Source organism: Mus pahari, chromosome 13 (assembly GCF_900095145.1).
Source record: "Mus pahari chromosome 13, PAHARI_EIJ_v1.1, whole genome shotgun sequence".
Classification (NCBI taxonomy): Eukaryota; Metazoa; Chordata; class Mammalia; order Rodentia; family Muridae; genus Mus; species Mus pahari.
Window position 1 is genome coordinate 76,278,323 of NC_034602.1, and position 16,770 is coordinate 76,295,092.

Sequence of the window (16,770 nt, forward strand, 5' to 3'; positions counted from 1 at the left end):
TAGGATCATCAAAATTATACTTGGCCAAGCAGTATGGAGGATGAACATATTTGGGATCATAGTGATTTACATAGGAAAGAAACATAAAGCATAAGAAGGAAATTAGAAAACAAAAAATAAGGGAGAGAATAATGTATGTACTGAATCATGCCCTAATTTATCTCTGTTCCTATCGTTATCCTGACCTTCAGGATAGTTCTTGTTTGTTTGGCTTTCATTAAGAAGACAATAAATGGATGAATGTGTGAATGAATGAATGAATGAATGAACCACATTTTAAAAGGTGATACTCACAAAGGATTGTCTATGACTTCCTTCAGTGCATTGAGCACATCTGACCTTGACATTGTTCTGATATTCAGTGTAACAGCTGCTCCTTTTGCCACCATTTGGGCAATGTTATCATATTGTTCTCCAAACAAAGGAATGCCAATCATAGGGATTCCATGATAAATTGCCTCATAGAGACCGTTCGCCCCACCGTGAGTTATAAAGGCTTTGGTTTTTGGATGACCTAGAATAAGGTGAATTCAGAATCACATTATTTAGCAGTCTTAGAAATGAAAATAGTTATGTATATTAAGAGGAAGTGAAGAGATTTTCTTCATGACGATGGTTATACTCATAACCTCACTGAAATATTTTTCTGTCTCAGAGCTAGAAGAATCTAAATTTCCAGAGAACTATTTTGCAGATTTGCATGTGACTAGAGACTTGAACTATGAAATACTCATTTCCAGTCGAACACATGAAATCCATAGTAGATATAAAAACAATGAGTGGTAAGAAAAGACCAAATCCATGTATTAACTTGCTATCCTAAATGAATAATCCATGAAGTCAGTGTAACATAAAGGTTCTGAAGTCAAAAGGGATAGGTATAGGAATCAGAGACTCAGTCATGATATTGAACTTATTTCCCAGAGTCTTACCAAGGAGGTCATTCTGGGGGAGCCACTTGTACACTCTGGTATTGGGTCCTAAAGTGGCTGGGGTTTTGCCATCAAATTTCCAAAGAACCTGTTAAATGTTAGACAATCTTTATTGGTGGAGTTAAATTTTACATTACAAAGACTGAGCAGGATATATATAGGAGTATAAATGTAAAGGCATATATGTATGTGTACGTAACAACAATTAATTAAAGAATAGGTCATTAGTTTTAAAGAGATCAAGGTGACATACTTATGCATGTATCTGGAGGGAGGACTGGAAAGGCAGAAATGATGTAATTATAATTTTCAAAAGAGAAATTATTTTATAATGTATCTTTTTTTTCACTGTACAGAAAACAGATCTGAACACCTCCTACAGGATAGATGAGCAAGTCAGAGGAGGTGAGCAATGAGAACTCTTAAAATACTGAACAAAGAGTGTGCCAGAAGTTTCTGTGTTTATTTTTTGCACTCAGACATGTTGAACACAATCATCACTTTCCAAGAAGAGTTATGTAGACAAATGAGACAGTCAGTGATAAATGAAAATATTACTACATTGCCATGGTGATGTAATTCAACTACAAAGAATATTGGAAAATCACTAATCACTTACTTTATATAAATTATTTTGAAAACTCTAATACCCTAGGTTTAATATTTCAATAAAAATACATTTTAAATAGTTTAGAATTTATGTTTATTCACTTATGCTGTGCTAATTACAGTAAATTTCAATTTTTCTTGTCTATGTGTATTCTTAATTGTTTGCCATCCAGAATTATCTCTGCCCAGGAGTACTTGGAAATAATGGCCAATGTATTGGCCAATAGGAATATAAAATCATCTGACTCACCTGGAAGAACATTTGCATATTGTAGTGTTGCAACTGTCTAGTAATGGAGCCATGTGCATAGAATTTTAGTCCATTAGAATACTCCAAGAAAACAGGACAAGAGTCTTGTTACTCCTGTTTCTTCAAAACACAAGTCTTCTCTTTGTATGTGTCTATGTCATCTTCCCATGTATACCAGATGTGAGTTGATTCTATATATTATCACCTTGACTGGTCCTTGTGATTGTGTACAGCTTGAAATCCTGTGACCTTTACTCATGTTACATTTCATAAGCCTCAGAGTAGGCATTGTTTGATGCTATGAATAAAGTTGGTTATTTCATGAGATTTTAGTCTGCTTCACTAATCAGCTCCATTCTTCCAAGTCTCCCTGTCTCTGAAACTTTGACAAGTGGCAATTAAGGGGACTTAAAGTTTACTTCGAAATAGAATATTGGAGACCTCAGAGAAAGAAGTGAATGAGAATAAGGTGGTAGAATGCAGAGAAAGCTATACTTTATGTGAGCTTGTGCATCACTTCTTTAAAGAAAAAGAGCACATATATCAAAGTCACAACTCTTAGGCTGCTTACAAGTTGCTTGTGATTATAATCCCTAGCTAACAGAAGATGATAATTTAGATGAAGTAGTATGAGATAGCATCTAAACAAATATGGAAAACACATAAACATGGAGAAAAAGATTCCCTTTCAATCTTTGGTCATGTGGGCATTGATTTAGACTGTTATCAAAAACAACTTTAAAGAGATAAGTAGGATAATAATCACCAGGAAGTAATGCCCAAGACCTTGAATGAATATCAACAGAATGATGATGCCTTAAAATTCGTTAAAAAAAAAAAGATAAAAAGAAGATTTCCCAGTGCAGGCAAAATGGAAAGGAATATCAGCACCGCTGACAATTATGCAGGTGATCTAATCTTGAGTTCTTTCCCTGTTTTAGGAGGATTTAAGAGAGCCTACAGAAAAGCTAATATTACAACCAAGGCAAGCTAGGCCAATGCAAGGAAAAGAAATTCATTCATCCATTCCTTCCTGACCTTATTAGTTGTGCTCTGTGTTTCCTGTAAAGTTTCAATAACATCAAATTCTTTATTAGGAGTTAAACATGGATATTATGAAAGACTTTAAGAAGGCCTGTGCTTCCTATAGACCTACTACTTCATATAGTTATGAATATCATTTTGGTTGGAGTAATAATGCACAATGTTTGCCATATGGTTTTCATGTAATTGTTAAAATTGTTCTTAGCCATTTCTAATTTCCTCATTGGCAGATGTGGCTTGAAAATAAAGCCCATAAAAAGTTGGGCATCTTGGACTGAGGGGTAATCCTAGAAATGTCATAAAGGAATGCTGACAAGGATTTGAATCAACAGATTATCAGTTGCATGATATATCTCCTTCAGTTCTTCCACATTAGAAATGCTGTTATAGCTGCCTGCATGAAAACTGATATGGAATCAAACTTAGGATCTAGTAATATACAAAATATATAAGGTTCCTCTGAGCCTTATATTGATTTCAGAGGGAGATTCAAAGATTCTATTGAAAAACAAGTAAAGGGGGAGCAAATTCAAGAGATCTTATAAAATAGTTAGTTACTATTGATAATGACAATGAAGAGTGCCAAGAATTAATCAAGCCTCAAAGAGAGATAAAAAATGTTATGGTCTTTCTGAAGTTATGTAGAAATGTAGGGACATACAAATCTAGAGCAAAATTACCTGTTTTAGGAATGTTTGCTCTACAAAAAAAAAAAAATGATGTTGGTTAAGTGATCACTTTAAGAAGCAAAGTAAATTGCCCTTATAACAGTTCAATTCTCAGAGTGCAGCTGAAGCAAAAGGCTCTCCATGTGTACTTTTTGGTTGGTGGTTTAGTCCCTGGGATCTCTGGTGGTCTGGTTGGTTGATATTATTGTTCTTCCTATGGGATTTCAAACCTCTTCAGCTTCTTCAGTCCTTCCCCTAACTTCTCCATTCAGGTCCTTGTGCTCAGTCTGAGGGTTGGCTTGAAGTACCCTCATTTGTATTGGTTAGGCTCTAACAGAGCCTCTCAGGAGACAGCTATATCAGGCTCCTGTCAGCAAACACTTCTTGGCATCAGCAATAGTGTCTGGGTCTGCTGCCTGCATATTGGATAGATCCCCACATGGGACAGTCTCTGGATGGCCTTTCCTTCAGTCTGCTCCACTCTTTGTGTTGAGTGTTATTAAATTGTCCTTTTCATGGGTACTAACAGGTGTCCTAGTTACTAGTTGCCCCTGATATTACTCAGTGTCTGATCTTTGTAAATTTTCAGATATAATAATCAGTCCATATTTATGTAGCACATCCTGAGTCATGTCAGATACAGAATACATCTTTCTTTTTGCGGTGACCAGAATGATATAATCTATGTAATCACTACTATAAGCCTGAAATCAGGCCTGCCCCAGTCTCAAAAACTTATCCAGCATGGTTTTGACACATAATAGTGGGTTTTGACCATGCCTTGGAGTAATACAACCCATTGATATCAAATCTGGTGTTCTTTAGGATTCAGTGAAGAAACAGAAAAGGCTACATATACCTTATTATCAAGATGAATAGGTATACTGAAAATGCAGTTCTTCAAATCCATAACAATTGAAGGCTAATCTTTAGCAACAGCTGTCAGTGTAGATGTCCAGGCTATAAATCTCAAATTGGCTATATTAGCATTAAGATTTCAGAAGTCAAGCAAGCATTTCAATTTACTGTATTTTTAAATTACAAAACAACATTAAAAATTCCAGTGAGAAAAGGACAGACCTATGTTCCCATTCTCCAACTGATGTCTGACAACTGGTGAAGAGCCTATATCTTTCATTTAGAATTGGCCTTTGAGATTTTCAGACAGACTAACTAAAATTTTATGTTGTTTTGGACCCCTATGCAAAACCCAATCCATGCATATGATATCGTTTGTGTGGGAAAAGAGGTTCCATAACACCTTGTCACCTTTAACACTTTGAAATCCCAACCTCTACCTTAGCAATTGAGATTGTGAACAGTAGGTAGTATTAGCATTAGGAATGTAAATCTCTGCATAAGATTGTTGTAGAAAATATCTTCACAAAAGATTAATCATAATGTGTTTTCTGAATTTATACATTGTAATTTTGTCTAATCTTGACAGAGCTCATAGTTCACTACTCTACCCGTGTTTATTTACTTTTACAATATGCCATTAAGGTGGTCGCTATTCAATAATTATAAAAGAAACATCAGTTCCAGAATCAATTAATCTGATAAAAGTTCCTCTTGTTTTTAAATCCACTAATTATTTATTGTTTTCCTTTATTAGTGTGCTTAAACTTACAGTCTTATTTGTACTACTGAATCCTCCCACATGAAGCACATTTTCTTCATGATGTGACTATATAGGCAATAATAATAATGTGTAAATTTAACTATGGCTTTTAAATACCAATTAGTAGTTATGGTGATTAGGACCACAATTTCACTTGTATAACTTGCATTAGTGACTACTGTAAGAATCTGGGTTCCTTTTATGGATAAACTACTGTTTATTCATGGGAGAGGAGTCACTTAATCCTGTGGAGGTTTGGTGTCCCAGCATAGGGTGATGCTGGATGTGTGGGTAAGGAGAGGGAGGATGTAGAATGGGGGGGGTGGCTTGTGGAGGGGTAACAGTGAATTGGGATATCATTTGAGATGTAAACGAATGGAAAGATAAAAACAAACAAACAAACAAACAAAACAAGGGGGAGGAGGGATGGGATCACTGTTTCCAGAGGGGAAATCAGGGAAGTGAAATAACGTTTGAAATGTAAATAAATAACATAACTTATAAAAAATAAATTAAAACTCTCAGCAGGTTCCAAATTTATTAGGGAATATTAATCACCTACACACTATTTTGAACTAACCAATCTATTTAAAACTCTGAAAGAAGAAATGGCATTGGATAACACTTACTTTTACATTGAGAGTCAAAAGTATTATAGCTATTTGAATCCAAACTAAAAGAGACATTTGTTTATATTGTGGGTCCTTTTGCTGCCTTTACACTTATTTTCTCCACTAAGTTGTCTCCTATACATATCAAAGCACAAGAAAATAGACCTCTGAAATGGATCCATTTACACCCTAAGGGCGACAAAATACTATTTTTCTTTCTCTTCTTGCTCAATTAATAAATCAGGAGAACATTTAATGTCATCAATCACATGGATATATTCCTTGCTGTATTATCTTACATCTAACTAACAATCAGTTTTAAAAAGAGTTACAGAACTCTATGGACTTTTCAAGTTTCAAACACAGATTGTTATATTAGAATAAGAAAGTTTAAATTTCATCTTCACATCCTACCACGCTCCCATTACTCCAGGATCTATAACAACTGGTTCAAGCCATCATTCATCCTGTGTTTATTACTCATACTCGTGCACACTCTAATATCCCTGGTTCTATTGCACAACAAAATAAGCAAGCTGATGCATTGCCAGCCCTAATTTTGCTTTCCTGCAATATGAACATCACCACCTCTACAATAATGTTATTGGAGTTCATGTACAATGCCACATCCCACTTCGATAAGTGAGGCAGATTGTACAAGAATGTCCTACATGAGGTGAATAAACTGAGATGCTTCTGGGCTGGAATCCGTGTGGATAGGTTAGCATGGATGAGCTCATGGTTATCATGTGGTAAGTTCAGAATCAAGTTTTAGACATGTCCATAGACAATGTCCTCTGTGTGCATGTGTCCGTGCATGTGTATGCATGTACGAGATTGTGTGTAGTGAGCCATGAAAGCACACACTGTTGAATCCACTGATGGCCCATACCAGGCTCTGCTTCCAGGGAGGAGGGAAGTCATGTGACTTACAAGTCAGGATGAAACATCCTGTGTACTTTACTGCTTCGTCATGAGTTTAAAACTTCTACAGTTTAGAGACCACCGGATGCCAAGTTTTACCAATTCTGTGGGTATCTGAAATATACTGATATTTGTTATATTGTTCTTTATTTCTTAAGATACTTTAAACAGAATGTTTAAGCATTTTTTTAAAGGAGAATTATGGGAAAACTAAAAAAAAAAAAAAGAATGTCCTACATGTTCTCCCTTATAATATTATATTCATATAGCTAGAGGTAACACAGGAGGTAAAAGTAATTAGTGAATTATGGACAGTAGATGTAATTCACTATGCTCTTCTGCCTTAGATACTGAACTTGCATGTGTGCATTAATATATATGCTAATTGGGGGGTTCTACTTCTATACTCAGAGAATGCTTTAGCAATGTATTCTAGTTATCCAAACTTTTTTTTCCTTTTTGCTTTTTGAGACAGGGTTTTTCTGTGTAGCCCTGGCTGTCCTGGAACTCACTCTGTAGATCAGGCTGGCCTTGAACTCCGAAATTCGCCTGCCTCAGCCTCCCAAGTGCTGGAATTAAAGGCATGTGCCACCACTGCCCTGCTCTTATCCAAACTTTTGATGGCATGTGAGTGCCTATTACAATAAAAACTGAAAATGGGCCAGCCTATAGTAGAAAAAAAAATCTGCAAATGGTGGTTAAAAAATCATATTGTAAAACTTTTTAATAATCATAATCAGGGCATAATTGAAATAACACATAGAATGTTAAAATAAAAATAAAATAAAAAAACAAAACTAGTGGCATATCCTTGCACTTTCCTCATTTACTCTTATTTTTAAATTTACCTGAAGGTGATAAATGTTCAGGAACTCAAAACTATTTCTGTACAGAACATTCTGACATGCCTTTAGACAAGCGTAACTGATTTCAACAATTTGAACCTTGGATATCCAGCTGGCTCAAGAAATTTGGCAAAGGATATGCATTGGGCATTGCAGATGTTTACAATAAAACACTGGATTCCTCTCAGGCTCCTCTAGCCCTGAGCCATGAAGGATAGAGATGGAGGGTAAGAAGATTGTGTCAGACATCATCAAGACAGCAAGCTTCCAGATAAAAGGTAAAGGGGATTTATTTCCTATAGCATCAGAATTCAAGTCTGTCTGCTTTGGGCCAATTAAGGACTCTATGCACCAAGGAAGATGTTAACTGATGCCATTTGTCACATGAGAATCTCTTTCTTGTGACTGAATCTGTTTTCACCTGTGATCCTTTGCATACAAAGAATGTGTGTCTACTTGGGTGAAATTGGTATAGCAGATGTAATATCTGTGTTTAAATCCTACCCTGTCACCACTCCAGAGGACATGGGAAATTAAAGACATATGCAATAGACAAGTAAAATTGAATACATATTAAATCAAAATGACTGTGCATATTCTGTGTTTAAAAAAATTTTAAAAGGAGGAGATGTGGGAAAGGGGTCCAATCATAGAGGAGATTTTTGAGTGCTGGTGAACGTACTCCAAGCAAACTGGACAAGGGTCTTTGACCTCAGTTTCTTCAGAGAAATTATTACTTTTGGATTATGATTTGGACCCCTTCTCAGCTCTAGCTGATAGGAGGAGGTCTACCTCAGGTTAACCACTTCTACTTGCTATTGTTATCCAGGAATGTTTAAACTCTCCTTTGTGTTTCTCATTAGAAAAGCAGGTTTTTGTCATACATAGCTCATCTTTATGACTGGACACAGCCAGAACTCCTGTGTTATGTATTCATTATGACCTTTCTTAAGCCTCAGACTGTAAGGTATTGATTCCCTGTATAATTTTGGCTATTTCATATGTCTTTAATTTCCCATGTCCTGTGGAGTGGTGACAGGGTAGGATTTAAACACAGATATTACATCTACTGTATCAACTTCACCCAAGTAGACACAAGTACTTTGTAGAGCAATTGCTGTGGACCAGTGATTCAGAACATGTCAGCATCATCTGCACACTGGACTTGTACCTCATCTCCAAATGATGACTATGACCACAAAGTTATACTGACATCTTTTTTTCATTTCTTTTAGAATTTCTTATAATGTTCTTTTTTTCTTATTTATCCCTCCATATCCCAATCTTCCATAAATCACTCCCTACCCTATTCACTCAACTTCTCCCCTTAAAAATAATCCATCTTCTTAACTCAGATGTCTGAGGCAGGAGGATTTCTGACTGTTGAAGCCACTAGCCTGAGCTGCAGTGTGAGATTGTGTCAAGTCACAGGCTCTGGAAAGTAGCTCCACAAGGGTTTGTGTTACATACTCCTATAAGTTACCATGGTGTTATGAATGTCCCATGTATTAATTTGACCTGTGCAGTGTTAACTGTGTGTTTTTAATCATCAAAGACAAAAAACCAACCAAACAAACAAACAAAACATAAGGAGCCATTTGTCCTTTCCAAATATTCTTGTATGTGTGGTCTGCCACTAGGGAATGCTTGGCTTAGATTTGATCATTTTTATTTTTTTGGTTGCAGAGGTTTTATACATGTTTTTGATTCACATGAATTTAAAATCCATGCAACTAATTATCTTTTCATGTGAAATCAAGAAGAATTTTCTATGTCTACACACCCTTGACAGTGATGTAATCATAATGCCAGAACTTCAGAATGTACCCACAAAGGTCACAACATTGATATCCAAGGTACTTGCAGTCAAAACTATCTTCTGTAATATTGTAGCATCTCTTGTGTGTTTCTCTTTATAAGTTGACTAGGGTAAATTGGAGCTTACCTAAACCTTTAGGTTTCACATCATCATTTCTAGAATCAGACCTTCCAAGGACTATTATAGATGCAGTATACATTCTCCTACCATGAGCACATTACCTCACCTTTTGTGGAATCTGGGCAAGGGCCCATGCAATTGTGTTGGCTTTGTCTTCTGTCATGTTACTAACCATTGACCCAAGAGAAAACACCACCACACCATGGTCTCCAGAGCTCTGGACAAATTCTTCCATATCCTGTGAATAAAGAACTTGATTTATCACACAATAGCAATTGTAGAGAAATCACTCATGAAACTTTTACAAAAAAAAGTAGGAGAAAAAAATTGATATCTTCTTAGGAATTTGTAGAATAGTGTTGTTAAATTTACAGAAGATACAGCTGGAACAGTCCACCACAAGCAGCGGTATGAAGTGCACTCACATACGTTCAACAAATATTCTCAATATATTCCTCTGGCAAAATGAAAGCTAAGAAATGCATGTATAGTATGTGAATTATTTGTAAAATTGTAGCTCCATTGTATTTTTCATCCTGCAGAATTTATAAATTTTGGCTTGCTGTTTAATTTGCTCCTATGATGGCTAATTTAATATTATTAGCTAGTGTTTACTGAAATAATATCTATGTTGTGGTATGTACATATGTGATAAGTTAATGCATCCTTCCTCCTGTGATAAATAAAATATTTTAGTTCTTTATAAAATAATCATAACTGGGTAGTAAATATATATATTATGTGATATTTTTCTGATTGTGTGTATAAATGAGAGTATTTTCTTAATGTCTTCAAATTTCCTTCCTTTGTTTTAGCCAATAAAGGCAATGATAAAATCAGATGCTCTACTCTGTTAATTTTAACATTATTTTTGAGACTACCTCATTGAACATGAATCTCACCATCTTATCAGGTTAGTATCAGTATTAATCTGTTTCTTCAGCTCGTACATGCTATGCTAGAACACTAAACTTTTTATGTGGGTCCTGGGATTCAAACTCACATCCTCATGGTTGCTTGGTAAGGACTTTACACAATGCCTAATCACTCTAGTACCATCACTATATGACTTAACACACTGATATAAATATTTTTCATGTCTATCATATTCTTTTCTGAGTTTTCAGAGCTCCTACTTAGCAGGACTCTTAATTCTACTTCCCATACATCTCTATTATTGGGAGAAAAGGCTAATGACATATGTAGAATCACTTTCCCAAGAAATGAAATGAAATGCAAAAGAGATAAAAAGAATATATTTACCTTAGGCAATGGTTTAGCAGGTTTGCAATGGAGTCCTCCAACATAGTCAATATTTGGTAAGGTTGGATGAGGAAACTCCAAATCCCAGTTGGATCTAATGAGCCACATTTCAGCTTTGCCCATTGTCTCAATTAAGGTGGTGGGCCTTCCTAGATGGAGAAGATGAGCAAATGAGACAGAGATAAGTTGACAGGATTGTCTGCTGAGTATAAAATATATTTCCTTAAAAAGGTTGGAAGAACAGGTCAGTGGTGGCACATGCCTTTAATCCCAGCACTTGAGAGGCAGAGGCAGACACATTATTGAGTTCAAGGCCAGCCTGGTCTACAGAGTGAGTTCTAGGACAGTCAGTGCTACATGGAAAAACCATGACTTGAAAAACAAAAAACAAAAACAAACAAACAAACAAAATTGGAAGATTTTGTATTTGATATAGAACATGTGCATTTAAAATGCAATATTTTTATAGGTAATATAACATATTGATAATTGATTTGTGGATCATATAGATACCTGTTAATTTGTGTTTATTTTATTTTATTTTATTTTATTTTATTTTATTTTATTTTATTTTATTTTTGTGTGTGTTTTTGAAACAGGGTTCCTCTGTATAACTCTGGCTGTCCTGGAACTCACTCTGTAGACCAGGCTGGCCTTATACTCAGAAATCTGCCTGCCCCTGCCTCCCAAGTGCTGGGACTGAAGGCATGCGTCACCCCTGACTGGCTTTGTGTTTACTTTTAAAGCAATATGTAAGATTTATTCCATGTTTTCTCTGTAATTTAAAACCATAAATAATTACAATAAAAACTCACTTAGCAAATATATAAAGAACCACACATTTTTTTCCTCTCCAAATCTTCAAAAAAAAAAAAAACTAACTATGTAAATATAAACACACATTTCATGACCAAAACTCTCACATGCTCTGTACCCTGGCCAGAATTCCCAGGATCATAATAGTTTATAGCTAGTTTTTATTCCTTTCAGGGAGCTGTAAAGATTATATGTGACTGAATTTGTGGTTAATGCTTCTAGTACTTTTTCAAATTGAGATATTTAGTAGTACTTACACTATAAAGCAATCTCAATACATTCAGAATTATGACAATAGGAATTTTTGGCTAGTCTTACCTGTGGTACATTTTTACGAGAAAAAAAAAAAGTGACTTCAGAAAATGCAGCATGTGTGTCCATGCCTCTGTAGAATTTAGGCATTTGCAATCTAATTTAAGAAAGGGCCCAATAACAAAATGTGGTGCTGGTAGAAATACCTGTTCCACTTTTAAGCTTTGGAAATAACGTAATAGTATTTAAGATGAGGGGGATTTTTTTTCATGATATACAAAGAAAATATTTTACATTTTTATCTTTTCACTTATATGCATGTGTATCTGCATGAGTATATGTTAAGTTTGTGCCAGTGCATGTGGATACAATAAAGGACAGCAGTTCCCTTGAAGCTGAAGTTATAGGCAATTTTGAGCCACTGTATATCTATGGTATCAGGAAGAGAGCTCTGGTACTAAAACTGTACAGAAACAATCTTAACCCTTTGGCAATATTTTCTGACCCTACATTTTCATTTTAAATAAAGACACTGGCCTAGGCAAGAGAAAATAACTTCTTTGGTGATATATATATATATATATATATATATATATATATATATATATATATGTATATAAATAATCTAAAATATGTCATTCTTGAATCTCCATTAATCAAGATTAATAGGTAACTGCTTAGGGACTTATTAAAATAGAGGAAAACTTTTCAGTGAATGAGTAAAGAATCACTTAGGGACCATCTAATTTCATCTCTATGCAATTGTATAGCTAACCAAAATGTCTTCTATCAGGACTGATACCAATACCTTCTCCTATTTGATCAAATATGTGAGCATTTACAAGAGTTTATGAGTTTGATAGCTTATATCATTATACATTTGATCACCTATAAAAGACTACTACACTTTGTATTTCATGGACATAAAGCTTTACAAACCTGTGAAACTTAGGTATTCAATCAACTTAGAAAAAAATGTAACTTACCCAAGTATTCACTGTAAAATGAATCCCATTTCTTATCATTAAACATCTGGAACCAAAAGTCAAAATAAAGCATGCATATCATATTTTTTACCCTCTCTATGAATGTCATTTGGCCACCTAATCCTGAAAGAATTACAGGTACATAGGATGGAGGGAGTAGAAATCTCCCACTGGACTTTTCAATTTTGTAGCCTGGAGAGAAGCGAAGACTGTACAGGAAAGGAATCTGGAGAAGTTCAGCTATCAGCTCCCCACAGGAAGCCACAGGATCTGACAAAAGGACATCAAACTTGGATTCCTGTAGCTTTGTCATGAGCTGTCTGTTTGAAACAACATCTTTACAAAGAGTTAGAAAATAATCAGAAAATTCATCAAGCATATTTTGCAGTAAAGGATAATATGACAAACATGTATCTCTTGGCAACTCATAAGTCCACACATCCACAGTAGTTATGAAAAATTTTTCCAGATCTTCTTTACTGACAGATGTAGGAAAAGTTTCAAACTTAAGGCCAGGTGATTTTTTGGGATCAAGAACATAGTAAGCCAAAGGTCTCAGAACAGTGACTTCATGGCCCCTCTGTACCAGTTCATCCAGTATTATTCTTATGTTCATCCAATGACTGAATTCCATTGGCCACACCAACACTTTCCCACATTTCACAGATCTGAAGCAGCAACTGATCTGCAGCAGCAGCAGAGCAGAAATCCACTTTCCAGGCATCCTGAAAATCAAAATCCTTCTCTTCACAGTGCGTTCGCTTCTGTCACTGCTTGACCTTTTATCCAAGATGCTTCAACCCAGAGGTTAAACTATAACTTGCATTGCCCAAAGCTGATAAGTAAATGTCCATTACTGTGGTGAAGAGAAAAAGAAGCGAAGAATGATTTGAATTATTCCATGTTTACATGAGAGTGATTCATGTCTCTTATGATGGCATGTTTTCAATTATCCAAGAAATAATGATGTCATATTCAATTATTAATTGTACATAGATATTAGAATATTCTAAAATGTCTCACAAAGTAGTGACATCATAATATGACTGGTCCCTGAATTCTCCTCTATATGGCATTGAAAGCATATTAATTTACGTAGTTGAACGTCATGATGACTCTTCTCTTTCTTTTAATGTGACCAAACATTCTGACTCAATCATGGACTGTTCTAATAATCAGTCTAATATTAGAAATAACAGTCTTCGTTTAAAAGGCTGGTTCTAGACATTTTAGAGACATATTTGAAAGCTAGCTACAGTTCTCTATGATGCTATGTTAACAATAGATGGGGACAGAATATAGCAAATATTAAGGTTAGGTTACCTATTAAATGTCATGCTTCATTTCAATATATTTGTGTCACACCATTAACTTATAATGAAACTATTAATTGGAGAAAGACTAAGGCTCATTTGCAGGAAGTGTGGAAAAATACAGATATTTCACATATTATAGAGATTTAAAGACAGAATTCCAGATATTAACAGAAGTCACTGGATACTTCGAACACTGAGAAATTGAACGCATTTTAAAAAATAATCCAAGTGCATTAAATCCCTTAGTTTGGGTTCAGTGTATAATCTTGCTTGCTATTATAATTGACATTATTTTATTAGCAATTGTTGTGTTCCCACTTTAGAGTTCTTCTGAGATTGAGGTGGGACATTCTCAAACTTCATGTTAAATATATAAAGGGGGAAAGTACCACACCCACTCCAGTGAAGACTGGATGACAGGCTCAAAAGCATGGACTCAGTCCCAAGGCAAAAATGTTTCATGGAACTTAGTCTCTTGGAGCCTTGGAATCCTGTAACATGAATGCTCCAAACTTGTCCTTGTGTTAGTCGGTGGATGGATATGTGTACTTTCTTCCATTATTGTTTTATTATAGGTGCCTCTGAGAAATAATTTGTCAAATACCTATATTCAATAAACATTTTGTGGATCTTTATATTACCTGTGCTTGCTTCTTCAGTCTCTGTGAACTCCTATTTCTCTTGCTTAGTTGATTCAGAAGGACTTGTTCTTCTGGTATCATCCATCCACTTTGCCTCAGTACAATCAACAAGTCAGAAGAGTATCTGACTTTGAATATAAGTTTTATGAAACAGGTAAAGCAGTCAAGTAAATGAGAAAACAAATGAAAATGACTTCTGTAAGCTTCAAAGATACTTTAAAAAAATTAGACATTGAGTTTTAAGAAGATAAATCCCCTCTGGAAAAACACACAGAGCCACAAAAAAAAAAAAAAAAAATTAAGAAAATCATTGGAAAATTTGGAACATCCAGGTCCAAAAGCATCAAAGGAATCCTAATTAATTTGCCCAAATGACACCATCGGGTGAATTTTTCATCAACTTGTCAAAGTCCTGTAGAAAGAAAAAAAGGAAAAAATCAGTAGGAAAATAACACTGCAATCATTATATTATTACTATTAGAGAAACAACCTGCTTCCCAATAGATCCCCTATTGGTCAGAAGACAATGAGGTAATACATTCAACACCAAAAGAGAAGAGGATGACACAATATACACAATAAAATCATCTTTCAGAAATTAAGGAAATAGCAAGTCTGTGCAAAGGAAGAAAACTCATGAATTTATTACTATCAGGCCAATTGTATAAGACATGGCTACGGGAATTCTGTACTTGAAGGAAAAAATACATAGCATCAAATCAGTAGATGAGCTAATATAGATATCTATTATATGCTAAAATTAATAAAAATGAATGACAAGCAACGAAAAATAAACTAGCACAAACAAACAAGAAAAAAATTGAACGAGTTGATATGTATGCATGCTGTGCTATGCACGGCCTTTCTGTGGATGCCTTTCCCCTAACAGGGATGCCTTGTCTAGCCTCAAAAGGAGAAGATGCAACTAGTCCTACTTCTATTTGATATGCCAAAGGGGCTTGATATCTAAGTTCTCCCTTCATGAGGTGAAAGAGAGAGGAAATGGAGAGCAGAGGAGGGAGTGGAAGCTGTGTTCAGGATGGAAAGAAAATTAACTAATTTATTAACAACAAAAACAAATCACTTCAAGAGTAACAACACATGAACTGAAAACAAAAGATTAAACAATAAACATCACGCAAATGGAAACATATTGAGTTCTGCAGTTACATCAAATTAGAATTAAGTAAGAAATATTTAAAAAGTGAGTAACAGTTTTGGTTTTTAATTAATTGTTTTTAAATAATTCACTTTACATACTGTTCACTGCCTCCCTCTGGCCCCACCTTTTCACAATCCTTTCCTCCCTTTCCTCTGCCATTCTCTTCTAAGCAGGTAGGAGCCCCGTTCTGTATTCCCTCCATCATGGTACATCAAGTCTCTTTGTGTATGTGCATCCTCTCCCACAAGACAACCAGCTAGAAGAACATACATATCCTGTAGACAGGCAACAGCTTTGGGGATAGCCAGTCTCCAATTGTTAGGGACCCACATGAAGACCAAGCTCCAGATCTGCTACAAATGTCCAGGGAGGCCTAGGATCCAGCCTTTGTATGCTCTTAGGTTGGTGGTTCAGTCTGAGGGCATCCAAGAGTTCTGGTTAATTGACTCTGTTGGTCTTCCCTTTCAGCCTACAGTCCTTCCCCCTATTCTTCCATAACAGTCCTGGAGCTCTTTTTTTTTTTTTTGTCATTCAGTGAAACTTTATTTACTATTATTGCACATAACTCGAGGTCTTTAACTTCTAACCACTGAAGATTCAAATGACTATTTTTTTTTCCCATGAGGTTGCACATGAACATTAGTGAATTCATTTATTCGTGTTCTGTGTGTGGTTTTATTATTATTATTATTGTTGTAAACATCTGTGTGATTTACATTGCCATAGATCCTGAACTCCTAAGCATGGACTATGCACAGGCTGGCAGCAAGCCAGAAAGCCACTCTGCAAGCAAACAGATACTCTGCATAAGGAGGGAATTCATAGCACAACATTGAATGTCCAACCTAAGCTTAGCCGGGCGTGGTGGCTCACGCCTTTAATCCCAGCACT

At 35.4% G+C, this 16,770-nt stretch overlaps 1 protein-coding gene across 2 annotated transcripts in view; it reads right to left on the reverse strand.

The window, feature by feature from the left end:
• Positions 1 to 16,770, reverse strand: part of LOC110330368 (UDP-glucuronosyltransferase 2B17) — a 47,974-nt gene that overhangs the window by 1,106 nt on the left and 30,098 nt on the right. Inside the window, exons 1-5 of one of the 2 annotated variants that reach the window (XM_021210360.2) lie at positions 12,761 to 13,515; positions 10,707 to 10,855; positions 9,550 to 9,681; positions 933 to 1,020; positions 295 to 514 (exon numbers count right to left, since the gene is read on the reverse strand). In XM_021210360.2, the coding sequence (XP_021066019.1) occupies positions 295 to 514; positions 933 to 1,020; positions 9,550 to 9,681; positions 10,707 to 10,855; positions 12,761 to 13,484 (1,313 nt within the window). In that variant the 5' untranslated portion in view covers positions 13,485 to 13,515. Of the gene's footprint in view, positions 1 to 294; positions 515 to 932; positions 1,021 to 9,549; positions 9,682 to 10,706; positions 10,856 to 12,760; positions 13,516 to 16,770 lie in introns of those variants that run through there. The other variant, XM_021210361.2, reaches the window with a different exon arrangement.